The sequence below is a fragment of the Salvelinus fontinalis genome, chromosome 32 (genome assembly GCF_029448725.1).
Source record: "Salvelinus fontinalis isolate EN_2023a chromosome 32, ASM2944872v1, whole genome shotgun sequence".
Lineage (NCBI taxonomy): Eukaryota > Metazoa > Chordata > Actinopteri > Salmoniformes > Salmonidae > Salvelinus > Salvelinus fontinalis.
Genome location: NC_074696.1, coordinates 29,545,569 through 29,558,659, shown reverse-complemented (window position 1 = coordinate 29,558,659; position 13,091 = coordinate 29,545,569). Strand labels below are relative to the sequence as shown.

Below are 13,091 nucleotides of genomic sequence, written 5' to 3'. Positions count from 1 at the left end.
ATTAGGGCTCTGTAGCAGAACCAGCCAGTCAGTCTGGTCAAATGATAACAGCAGACCATTAACGCTGCACTTCATTAAATGATAAGGAAAAATGTAACTACAGGTCAACAGAAAATACTGGGGTTCTTGTTTAACATTGTATAAGTGTGTGTGTGTGTGTGTGTGTGTGTGTGTGTGTGTGTGTGTGTGTGTGTGTGTGTGTGTGTGTGTGTGTGTGTGTGTGTGTGTGTGTGTGTGTGTGTGTGTGTGTCAAATGTCATCACATTCACTCTCATAAATACTTGTAAGATGCTTCCTGCAAGAAAGTGATAGCCAAAGCTAATTGAAGTGCATGAAAGGGTCTGACTAAAATCACGCGTCGCAAAAAGTGGCACAAAATAAAGACATTACCTAGAAAATGCATGAATCATATGATATTAGCAACATCGTAATAGTTTATTTATTTTCATTTATACACTCTTTAGAAAATAAAACACATTGAATGAATAAATACAAATTTAAAAAGCAACTAGTTTCAACAAACTGATCACCTTTGTTCCCACAACTAGAGACACATCATGTTCTATTTTTACATTGATCTCTCTGAATATAGGGGTTCTCGTGTAGGGTTGCAAAATTGGGTAACTTCCCCAAACGTTCCAGGCTTTCCTAAAATCCCAGTTGTATGATTCCCAGTTAGAGGTGTCCTAGTTAGAGGTTTCCTAGTTAGAGGATTCCTAGTTAGAGGATTCCTAGTTAGAGGTGTCCTAGTTAGAGGTTTCCTAGTTAGAGGATTCCTAGTTAGAGGATTCCTAGTTAGAGGTGTCCTAGTTAGAGGATTCCTAGTTAGAGGTTTCCTAGTTAGAGGTGTCCTAGTTAGAGGTGTCCTAGTTAGAGGTGTCCTAGTTAGAGGATTCCTAGTTAGAGGTATCCTAGTTAGAGGTGTCCTAGTTAGAGGTGTCCTAGTTAGAGGTGTCCTAGTTAGAGGTTTCCTAGTTAGAGGATTCCTAGTTAGAGGTGTCCTAGTTAGAGGTGTCCTAGTTAGAGGATTCCTAGTTAGAGGTTTCCTAGTTAGAGGTTTCCTAGTTAGAGGTTTCCTAGTTAGAGGATTCCTAGTTAGAGGTTTCCTAGTTAGAGGTTTCCTAGTTAGAGGTGTCCTAGTTAGAGGTTTCCTAGTTAGAGGTTTCCTAGTTAGAGGTGTCCTAGTTAGAGGTTTCCTAGTTAGAGGTTTCCTAGTTAGAGGTTTCCTAGTTAGAGGTGTCCTAGTTAGAGGTTTCCTAGTTAGAGGTTTCCTAGTTAGAGGTGTCCTAGTTAAGAGGTGTCCTAGTTAGAGGTTTCCTAGTTAGAGGTTTCCTAGTTAGAGGTTTCCTAGTTAGAGGTGTCCTAGTTAGAGGTTTCCTAGTTAGAGGTTTCCTAGTTAGAGGTTTCCTAGTTAGAGGTGTCCTAGTTAGAGGTGTCCTAGTTAGAGGATTCCTAGTTAGAGGTTTCCTAGTTAGAGGATTCCTAGTTAGAGGATTCCTAGTTAGAGGATTCCTAGTTAGAGGATTCCTAGTTAGAGGATTCCTAGTTAGAGGTGTCCTAGTTAGAGGTTTCCTAGTTAGAGGAATCCCTCTGTGCTCTTCGGTTCGTTATTCAGGCAATGCACCAATTGTGAATTTCAGGAAAACCTGGGAATTTTGGTAAAGCTATGGGAATTTTGTAACTCCAGTCTCTGGTAGCAGTGGGGACGGTCCCCTGAAGCAGACTGGGTCACAAACTGCAATGGAAACACTAACGACTGACTGGCATGCAGGTGCTCAAGTGGTCCTCATTTATAGCAGACATAACTCATTACAAATATAAAGCTATATGTCACCAGAAATTACATATAAGTAATATGTCAAATTGGGTGACATACAGTACTGTATAACTCCAATGTCATTTATAGACATATCTCATTATGGAGTAATATGCCACCAAAAGTAACATAAAAGTAATATGTCACCAGACGTGACATAAAAGTAATATGTCAAACTGGGTGGCATATAACTACAATGGTTAAACTTCACTATTTTGACATATTCTAATGAGACCATGTTGTTCATAAACACAAAGATAATGGATTGGCACAGAGTTAATACGACAAACATCGATAAACATCTGGAAAACAATCTATTTACACAAACAATAAATAATAAACAAGATAGGTCCTTTCTGTACAATATGACCATAGGATAGACGCACCCAACATAAATTCAGTGCCATTCTCTTTGTAAACGTATTCTCTGCCATTCCAGCCTCACCAGAGAAAACACCAGTGTACAGTAACAACATCGGATGTTCACCAACAGTAGATCATTGCATAATTTACAAGATCATTGCACGTATTACAAAACAAACACACAAGATCAGCCAATAGTTGACATATTTTATTTGCTGCAGTTGTATGTGATGTCATTGTCTTGTTGTTAAACTTCAGCTTCTACTTTGTATTTTTTGTTGTTGTAATTGTTGTTGTCATTGACATAGTAAAATAAGGCAGGAAGTTGCCGAGACCTTTTGAGTATACCACCAGTGGTCATGTGACCAGAAAAACGTCCAATGAGAAGAGAATGATCCTGCCCATTTCCTTGTCCTCTTCCTTGGGTTTGGCAGATAGTATGTGGCACAGAACAAATAGTAACTTACAGAGGGATACAAATGCAAGGGAAAGGACAATAGTACAGTATATAACAGGTAGAAGGGAGGAGCATGTCCCATCATCTCTCTCTGTCTCCCTCTCTTTCACTCTCATTGTTTTCTTTTGCCCAGGTCAGTTATGGCAGCAGATACATTGAATCACCCAGACCTGGGAGAGGAGAAGAGAAGGAAGCGGAGCAGAGCAGAAACCAGGCTAGACCAAGGCTGTAGACCCAAGGGGAGACCCAAGACGGAGTGGTGTGGACCAGGCCGGAACCGGGCCAAGACATCAGACTGAGGCCCAGGCCTCTATCCCTACACTCCTTCTGGGGTTGAGCAGGTCTGAAAATACAGTGCAAGATGTAGAAGTGTAGAGAGAGAAGCAGAGCAGTGTGGACCCAGACTCAGGCCCAGGCTGTCAACTCAGGCTAGGACCAGGCTGGGAGGCCCAGGTGATGGGGACCCAGGCTGAGATCCAGGCTAGGCCCAGGACTCCACTCCATCTCCCCTGAGCCTGAGCTGATCTGGGATCAGTGTTATCTCACTTCTATCTCACTCAGGCAGTCCAAGGCGTCCAGGTACTCCAAGGCCAGGTCATAGCAGAACCGGTACTGCTCCTGAAAACAACACAGGTGTCAACATTTCTCTACTTTGCAATAGATTCAAGCTTGAATTCAATCAATCAGCGATCTCTATTTGAGTGTGTAAATCCTGTAAACCACTGCAAGTTTGACTGAATTGAGCCTTAAGACATGCATGCTCCTGTCCACCATATTAGGTCCCCCTACCAAAAGAGTTTCTAAAAAAGGTCTTTCCTGGTTAAATCAAGGCTATTACTTACCATGGTCTCCACCATGTTGGGTTTGGAGTTGCGTAGCGTCTTGGCAGCGTAGAAGACATCCACCACGCTGTGATGACGGATCATCTCTAGCAGCATGGTACAAGCGCAGAACGTACCGCTCCTACCGCCACCGTTTCTGTTACACACACAGGGAGAAACACAGACACGTGGGTCAGTGCTTATGAATCATTATGCATACACTTTGTGACCACTGAGAGAGTAGCCTGTGTTGCGAAATGTGTCAGAATAAGTCAGGTTGCGAAACCAGGGTATATGGTGCAGAAAGCTGTACAGACAGACACACAGACACATGCCCCAAACACAGACATTGTCACAAACAGAGAGACAGTCAGACACAGACATCAATATGAGTCACGTCTGTAGTACGCAGGGAAGATACGGAGGCTGAAGCCGTAAAGTGAAATGTCACAGCTCAGTCTGAGACTCGGATCAAGGAGGCTATCAGAAAAACAGCAACGCGGAGAACTTTGAAGACTAGCATCTGAGGAATGTTTCTCATTAAATCCAGAAACAAGGAAGTAAATCTAATACAGGAGTGAGTCTCAAATTGCACCCTATTCCCTATGGTAGTCCACTACTTTTGACCAGGACCCATACGGCTGGCCAAAAATAGTGAACTATATAGGGCGTAGGGTGCCATTTGGGACGCAAAGTTAGCATGTCAACCCCAGAGACCAATCCAGGCTGGATAGAGATATGTAGTGTTGGTGAAGTGTAGAAGAGGCTGGGGAACTAGAGCCTAGAGCGGATCCCTTTTATAGTAATTATGAAAAGTGTTCTGGTAAATAGGAGGAGCGTAGTAGTGAACACTTGGGGGTTGACGTTTTATCCTGCCACATTTAACACTACACACAGGCAGGCTCAGTGTGTTGAAGAGTAGAAAGTAATCGTTCAAAAACATGTGATTTTGATAGTTGTTAAACTACCAAGTGGGATCGGAACCAACACGATAACACAATCTACTGAAGCAAGGTGTGACCTCAGATTACAGCTCAATCGCATACAAGCAATTTTTGGACCTGTGTGGAATCGTATCTAGGAGAACAGCAATGATAAAATATATTTACAGGACTTCTGATCATTTACTTGCCTTTGTACATGACTTGCATATCTTAGACCACCTTTAGCAAAACTTTAAATACAAATGTCATTAGGGAATACAAAACTTTAAATACAAATGTCCTTAGGGAATACAAAACTTTAAATATAAATGTCATCAGGGAATACAGAATTCACTGTTAAGTGTTCTGTTCATAGAAAATAACATTGTTATGTGTGTGTGCATCCGGAAATCAGTAAATACTACTGATCAAAATTCTAAACCACAATGGGGACTGTCTAAGTGCTATAATTATTTACATTATTGAGGACATGCAGAGATACAGAGAATGAAGTTGGTTTACTTCTAAGTAATTAGCAGTGTTGGGGTGGTTACTCAAAAAAAGTTATATATTACCTTTTACTTCTTTCAAAAATAACAAATTACTTTACTTGTTACTCCCTGAGGAAAGTAATTAGTTACACTATTCGTTATATTACTTTTGTGTTACACCGCAAAACGCTGTGCGTCCTCACACAATGTAAACTGTCATCGGTATTTTCCTAAGTATCCGTCTGAAATAGGGGGATTGTACCGTGGATAAGGGCAGCCTTTCCTCTAATACATACCCAGCTACAAGCTTGTTCATCTCTCCCTGGTCCTCCTGAATGATTCAAATCAAGCCTTGGTTGTTTGAATGAGGTAGGCCTACAGTCACCTTCAGCAGCCATGGTCAGGTCCTGCGGGTCTTTCGCTAAACGTTTTGTGTTGTCGTGTTGCCTTTGCAGGTGCTTCAAGAGATCAGAAGTTATGTTTCTAGCAGTGGAAAGGTGTTTTTCGCAAGGGCATAGTTTACGTTTTACAATTCAATTCTTACCATTTTGTCCTACCAAATCAAAGTAATGGGAGTACTTCCACACTGAGAAAGTCAATGCTTTCGAAGCTTATGCCATTTTTTTCATCTCCCTCACTAAAGCAGTTAGTAGGTGTGCCTGCGTGCGTAAACAGGAATTTAGTGAGGACACATTAGAATCTGGGGCAGGTAGATTTATTTATATTCCGCCAACAGAGAGGGAATAATGATCACAAATAAAAGTAACAATCTATTTCTTTGATCAGTAACTGTACTATTATTCTGCAAATTAGAACAGTAACTCTGTTATATTACTCGTTACAGCAAAAGGTTATTACTGTAACACGTTACTTTGTAACGCCTCACTACTAAGTCATCATCTTCGACATTGTGACCTTCCATAACAAAGCTTTGGTCTGGTGTGGATTGAGGCCTATACATTAATATCAGTTGTGTTCCTCCATTGTATTCCCCTTCTTTATTTCTATTGTGGACAGTGTTTCTGTGACCAATGGAAAGTGTACATGTTCAAACCAGCCTTTGTATTGAATACATGGAATTGGATTGTGATGATACTGATAAATGGATCCTGCATACAATGTGCTTATTTTAATTTAAAACATATATCAGGAGTAATTTTGGATTTGATGTGTCTGAAATTGTTTGGTGAAATATGCATAAAAAGATAGCCATTGCCCATAATTCTGCACCTTTGGATAGTTGTACTTCCATTTTTGATCATCATGATCTAGTGACTGCAAAGAAATGTATTGATATACTGGAACTTTTCTGTTTTGTCTGCTTGGACTCTTTTAGTATGATTGCATTCATCTTTTTGCAGCCAGCCATGTTCTTTTGACGAATCTATTTTGACAGTATAATTTCGTTTTTATGTATTTATGTTTTGAGAAGGCAACTACATTTTGAAAAAGCATTTACTATTTTGCAAAAGGCCACTGAGTTCTGTGTCTTGTGAACTCTGTTTTGAAAATCGACAACTTTGTCGCTTGTACGCGATTGAGAAAAACTGTAACATGTCCCAAGAGATGACTGCTACGTGCTTTCTGAACAGTATGCTCAAAACAGGAGTCAACAAGAGCCAACGACACCTTTAATGTGCTATAAAAAATGGTTTGTATAGTGTCAGTATGGCCCCAGAATTAATCCAACTAACGCACAGCAGTAAACTTCTTAAACGAAAATCCTCAACGTTTGCGTAGATCACGCTCGCTGAAATCAATCGCAGTGCACAGGTCATTTGAATCGTTTCTGTGTATCCTATCTGCAAACAAAACCTCCCTACGGAATGCTATAGATGTTATGAGTAAAATGGTGGACAGTGGTGAACTCACAGACAGTGGACGATGGTACGTCCCTCTCCACACTCCCTCTGCCAGTTGTGGACCTGGGCCAGGAGGCTGAGGAAAGCCTTCTTAGAGTCTGGGACGTCACGGTATGGAGACCAGCGCAGGAACTGGAAATGACGAACCACCAGCTGACCTTCCTGGAGCTGGATGAGGGGGGGGCAAAGAGAGAAAGGGAGGACAACGATAAGGTTGTGTTAGATCCCAAATAACAGACTTGTCAAGCCCTTGATAGGAACACGCACAACACAACACATCACAGCACACTATCCACACCTTTCAGACATGTATAGCATCCTAGACTGGACACCTCTAACCCAGACGGACACTGGTAGAAATGGCAAAGACCTGCCATCATCTCCCTTGGGGTCAAGGCTCATATCACTCCAGTCTCTGGTATAGTAGTGTAGTGGTCTAGTGTTTATTATAATAATAATAATCATAATTTGGTGGGTGCTTATATTTGTCCCAGGGAAGAACGACTGCCCCCTCTCAATGAAGCCACAGAATTTCACATTTCAAACCAGAATTTCAGACCATGGTACTGCAGGCATTGTTTGCAGAAAACAGGATCCCCCATTATAGTGAATGGAAAAATGGCAATCTTTGTGATTAAGCTTTGTGTAAATAAAAACATGTTTTGAATACAATCATGGTACCAATCATTGCTTCGAATACACCTGATGTATTTCCTTGAACCAATTATGTTAAAATCGCACACAGAAGAAGGTACAAGGATAATTTAGTTGCTAATGGCAGCCTGCAATACCCCGGTTGGCTTTCAACTTGAGATACTCAATGACAGGGGGTAGCACTGAGCTAGCCTGCAACGTCCCTTCATGCAGTAGCTCAAACTGCTCATGTTATGTCTCCATGGGGCACATCTTAACTGACTTCATTTGGCTTCAATGCACTATCGAGTCTTCACATAGGAATACATGGGGTCACGTGATCAATGTCTTTCTCCATACTTATATAAAGTCATTGACTTGTCCTACGTTAACACGCATTTGTGAATTCTTCATGTATTTTTTGCATATTCCAACTCCCTCAGAATTTCTTAGAGTGGGATAACGGTCAGGGTCAGCCATTATCAACAGCAACCCTGGAGCAATTTGTGTTAAGTGCACATCAACAGATTATTCACCCGGTCTGTTACTGGTCCAACGCTCTAACCGCTAGGCTCCCTGCCACCCTTCAATGTGTTTTTCTACTGTGATATAGAATACCTTGCTGGGAAATTGTGCATCATCCTCCCTCCCTGTTCCTGTTGTTGGACAGTTCTGATTGGTAAGATCAGTGGGATCCTGTGAAAAGGCAGTGGGGTTCGTTTGACAGCTGCCTCCCCCTCCTCCCCCATCCATGGGGGAGACTGGGGATGACACTGAGGGGGACAGGGCTCTGACAGAGGTGACAGCGGAATGACATGAGGGTGAGGCAGGGGGAGGCTCTAAGGAGAGGCAAGGAGAGGGACTAGGGACGCTAATACCTGAAAGGGGGTGAGAGGGGGAGGTAGGGAGATAGAGGCAGGGAGGCTAGCTGACAGGGGGTGAGAAGGGGGAGGTAGGAAGACAGAGGCAGGGAGGCTAGCTGACAGGGGGTGAGAAGGGGGAGGTAGGAAGACAGATGCAGGGAGGCTAGCTGACAGGGTGAGTAGGGGGAGGTAGGGAGATAGAGGCAGGGAGGCTAGCTGACAGGGGGTGAGAAGGGGGAGGTAGGAAGACAGAGGCAGGGAGGCTAGCTGACAGGGTGAGTAGGGGAGGTAGGGAGACAGAGGCAGGGAGGCTAGCTGACAGGGGGTGAGAAGGGGGAGGTAGGGAGACAGAGGCAGGGAGGCTAGCTGACAGGGGGTGAGAAGGGGGAGGTAGGGAGACAGAGGCAGGGAGGCTAGCTGACAAGAGGGGTTGTTTTTCTAGAGGCTGCTAGATGAGCACCTGGTGTTGAAAGATGGATGTTACTGTAGGTCATAGGGAGGTGTTGGGAAGTGCCTGTCTGATCAACGCTGGGGGACTAAGCTAGTCACAATCACAACGACAACACGTCGTCAACAGCTAGGAGAGAGGCACACAGCTACAGTAATACAGCACACACAGACATAGACACACACACACACACGCATACACACGCACACACATTCCAAAAGAAAAGACCACAACGCCACGTCTACAATGATTTTACAGGCATTGAAAAGGCTGATAATTTGATAATTTCATCATTACACTGTCAAAAAATACATTTTAGGTCATTGACAGTAATTGTAAAGTGTACAGTGACTAATGCATGCCTCATCTCCCATGTTCAGTAGAGAGACTATGAAAGGATAAAAGGGGCCATTAGGCTCTCTACTAAATACGCATGAAGAGACTATGGAAAAATATGTTTTCAAGAACTGTAGTCTCTTAACTTATCAGAGCGCAAAAAGGGACTTTGACAGCCAGGCTATCATTGATCACGACCTACCCGCATGATGTTCTGAACCCGGAACAGACGAATTATGACGTCATCATCAGCCATCATGGACAGAAGCTCCACTGTCATTGGTCCAAACTGCTGCAGCCCAGGCTCTGGCCAGTACTGTAGACACGGCTAAGAGAGAGAGAGAGAGAGAGAGAGAGCGAGAGAGAGCGAGAGAGAGCGAGAGAGAGCGAGAGAGAGCGAGAGAGCGAGAGAGAGCGAGAGAGAGCGAGAGAGAGCGAGAGAGAGTGCGAGAGAGAGAGAGAGAGAGAGAGAGAGAGAGAGAGAGAAAAAAAAATAGGAAGAGAAAGAAGGAAGATAACAGGTGATTAGTGGACTATGGAGGTGGAGGAGTGAAATCAAATCATTGTGTCACAGAGCAGGACGGCTGAAGTCAATAACAAGACACCTGAGGATCGACAAGACAGACATTTAGCCAGATCCACAATTATCCAACCCATAGCAACACTGTTAATTGCATGAGCAGCAAACACCATCACTGAGTACAATCAATCCCATAACACTGCACGCACGTAAACGCACGCGCCCACACACACACACACACACACACACACACACACACACACACACACACACACACACACACACACACACACACACACACACACACACACACACACACACACACACACACACACACACACACACACACACACACACACACACACAGTTTAACAGTGTTTCACATCTTTTGAATAATTCATCACTCTAAATCATTAACATTAGCCCATTATAAATGAATGCAGTGTGGTCAGGGGGGGGAAACTCGGCGGTGCCTGGTAGAGATACACATGGAGTCAATCAGGGATTGGTGCACAGAGCACACAGACTGGGCCAAGGTCTTTAGTCAATACAGGTCACAGCTGCTTCAAAGACTCATCAGCCGAAGGGAGGAATGGAGGGATGGAGACACTGGGGAGTGTAGTGTTAAATTGCTAACAGTGATAGCTGTGGCAGCGAGGGGGACAGAGAAGGGAGCAGGAAGGGAAGGAGGAATAGAGGGAGGGAGGGAGGGAGGGATGGAAACACGGAGGAGTGTAGTGTTAACATGCTAACAGTGTTAGCTGTGACAGCGAGGGGGACAGAGAGGGGAGGGATAAAGGGAGGGAGGGATGGAGACACGGAGGAGTGTAGTGTTAACATGCTAACAGTGTTAGATGTGACAGCGAGGGGGACAGAGAGGGGAGGGATAAAGGGAGGGAGGGATGGAGACACGGAGGAGTGTAGTGTTAACATGCTAACAGTGTTAGCTGTGACAGCGAGGGGGACAGAGAGGGGAGGGATAAAGGGAGGGAGGGATGGAGACACGGAGGAGTGTAGTGTTAACATACTAACAGTGTTAGCTGTGACAGCGAGGGGGACAGAGAGGGGAGGGATAAAGGGAGGGAGGGATGGAGACACGGAGGAGTGTAGTGTTAACATACTAACAGTGTTAGCTGTGACAGCGAGGGGGACAGAGAGGGGAGGGATAAAGGGAGGGAGGGATGGAAACACGGAGGAGTGTAGTGTTAACATGCTAACAGTGTTAGCTGTGACAGCGAGGGGGACAGAGAGGGGAGGGATAAAGGGAGGGAGGGATGGAGACACGGAGGAGTGTAGTGTTAAATTGCTAACAGTGTTAGATGTGACAGGAAGGGGGAGGGAAGGGGAAGGTAGGGGGGCGGCAGAAGGCCCAGGGGAGGAACAAGGTAGCGATAATGTCCTGTCACGTTGACACGGAGGTATTAACGAGGTGACGGGGGCAAAGGGAGAGATACATATTTATACACAGAGACAGGTAGCACAAATGACTGGGGTACACTGTTAATCCACTGGTAGAGAGAGAAAGGGAAGGAGGGAGCGGTGGATGAGAAAGAAAGAAGACAGAGGAGATGGAGAGAGAGAGAGAGAGGGAGAGAGAGAGAGAGAGTGGGGGAAAAGAGAGCAATTAAGACATGGCAGAGAAGGATAGCAGGACAGAGACGATACAGGGATGGAGAACAAGAGAAGAGAAGAGTAAGGAGAAAGAAAGAGAGGAGAGAAAGGGTCAAAAAAGGAGAGAGTTGAGGAGAAAGAGCGAGAGGGAATGACAGAAGGAGTGAGAGTAGACAAGAGAGAGACAGCTAGTTATAAATGAGAGCAATGGTGTAAACATTAGCCAACCCAGCACCATGACAAGTGAAAGATAAGAAGGCCACAGACAAACCCACACATGAGTAAACACACAGGTGACATGCTAGATGAGGGAGAGATGGGGTGAGAACAGAATGATATCGATGTGCTAATGCCCTGACAAGCAGGCTAAAAATGTATCATCCTATAAATTAATCTACACAAAGGCTATAAATCAGGTTGCTATTACTTTTACATTTTAGTCATTTAGAGGACATTCTTATCCAGAGCGACTTACAGTTAGTGCAATCAGCTTTAGATAGCTATGACATGGGATTGGTCAGAGTACAGCTTTGACCAATTGAGTATGAGGATGAGCGATTTGACCGGTACCTGATAGCCACAGGGCTCAGTCAGTCAGTCAGTCAGTCAGTCAGTCAGTCAGTTTCACCAATTCCCTCCCCCCTTCCTTCCTCCTTCCTCAGCCCCTCACCTCCCCTCTTCTCACCCAGGCAGAGTTGGACTGGTTGATCTGGTTGAGCATCACCACTGAGGTACATCCATAGTCATAGACCAGCCTCCAGAAGTCTGCCGTGGTTCCCGGTAACGGGTGTGGCGTTACCACGAAGGCGGCGGGCCGGTGAAAGCTGTCGGTGAGAGCAGCGTTGATGTAGCTGTTCCCTTCGGCAACGCCCTCGGTGGTAACCAGGAAGGCCAGGGCGCGGTCGGGAGGCAGGACATCCATGCTACGGTTCTTCTCACGGTTCCTAGGCAACAGGGACACGCTGCACTCCTCCACGTCCAGGTGAGGGGTCACAGAGTTCAACGTCTGGAGAGAGGGAGGAAGGGATGGAGAGAGAGGGTGAGATGAAGGAGCACAGACAAGGTAGAAGAGGATGATGGAGACAGACAGAGACAGGGCGACAGTGATAGAGAGAGACAGAGAGAGACAGTAACAAACGGAGAGAGAGTGAGAGAGAGAAAGAGAGAGAGCGAGAGAGAGCGAGAGAGAGACAGAAAACTGTCTAATCATCATCTGGCTAAAACTTTCATACACATTTAGCATCAGTCAAAAACTATGAAGGGGCTTAAAAGATAAAAACACATTTAATTGCAAACCACATCCATTATAAATAAGCACATTATGAGGCTTTGGGAATTGAAATTGGAGGGGAAATGAAACAGTTTTTTTTTAACTTGCTGTGCATTGTGTTGAATAATAACGCCCTATTAAATTTGACTGTATGAATGGCGCATTATAATTATTACTAACTTTCATTGCATCAGGATTACATCTTGCAGATACAGTATGTGTTAAATTATAATCTGAAATTAAATGTCACCCTATTCCCTATTTAGTGTACTACTTTTGACCAGGGGCAATAGGACTCTGGTCAAAACTAGTGCATTGTACAGGGAATAGTGTGCCATTTGGGATGCATAGTAAATGTCTGATTTCAGTGTGGATATTTCATTGGACTATAATAACCATCATGAATGTATTCAATAGCCTGGTCTGAAAGAGATAAGTAGCTGTAATTATGCATGGTAAAGGTCACTAATGATTTGTGTCAATAAAATGGAAAAGGAGGACAATCCATCTAGTCAGATGAACTAAAGTCATCTCATACAGAAATAGGAATTACAGTAATATACAGAAATATGCAATTTGCAATCTCAGACTGCTGCAATAGACCATGAATACAGCTAAGGCCATGGTACTATACTGTGCCATGACTAGTGTTTTGGTGAGAGTTAGTGGATCTAAGT

General features: G+C 44.2%; 1 protein-coding gene across 6 annotated transcripts in view; it reads right to left on the bottom strand.

Moving 5' to 3' along the window:
* Positions 1 to 414: 414 nt before the first annotated feature.
* The window catches only part of LOC129831048 (receptor-type tyrosine-protein phosphatase U-like), a 295,005-nt gene continuing 282,328 nt past the window's right edge, over positions 415 to 13,091 (bottom strand). For 3 of the 6 annotated variants that reach the window (XM_055894045.1, XM_055894047.1, XM_055894048.1), the window contains 5 exons: positions 11,815 to 12,150; positions 9,216 to 9,341; positions 6,744 to 6,901; positions 3,479 to 3,614; positions 415 to 3,254 (listed from right to left, as the gene is read on the bottom strand). In XM_055894045.1, coding sequence (XP_055750020.1) covers positions 3,174 to 3,254; positions 3,479 to 3,614; positions 6,744 to 6,901; positions 9,216 to 9,341; positions 11,815 to 12,150 — 837 coding nt within the window. In that variant the 3' untranslated portion in view covers positions 415 to 3,173. The remainder of the gene's footprint in view (positions 3,255 to 3,478; positions 3,615 to 6,743; positions 6,902 to 9,215; positions 9,342 to 11,814; positions 12,151 to 13,091) is intronic. The other 3 variants (XM_055894046.1, XM_055894049.1, XM_055894050.1) reach the window with 1 other exon arrangement.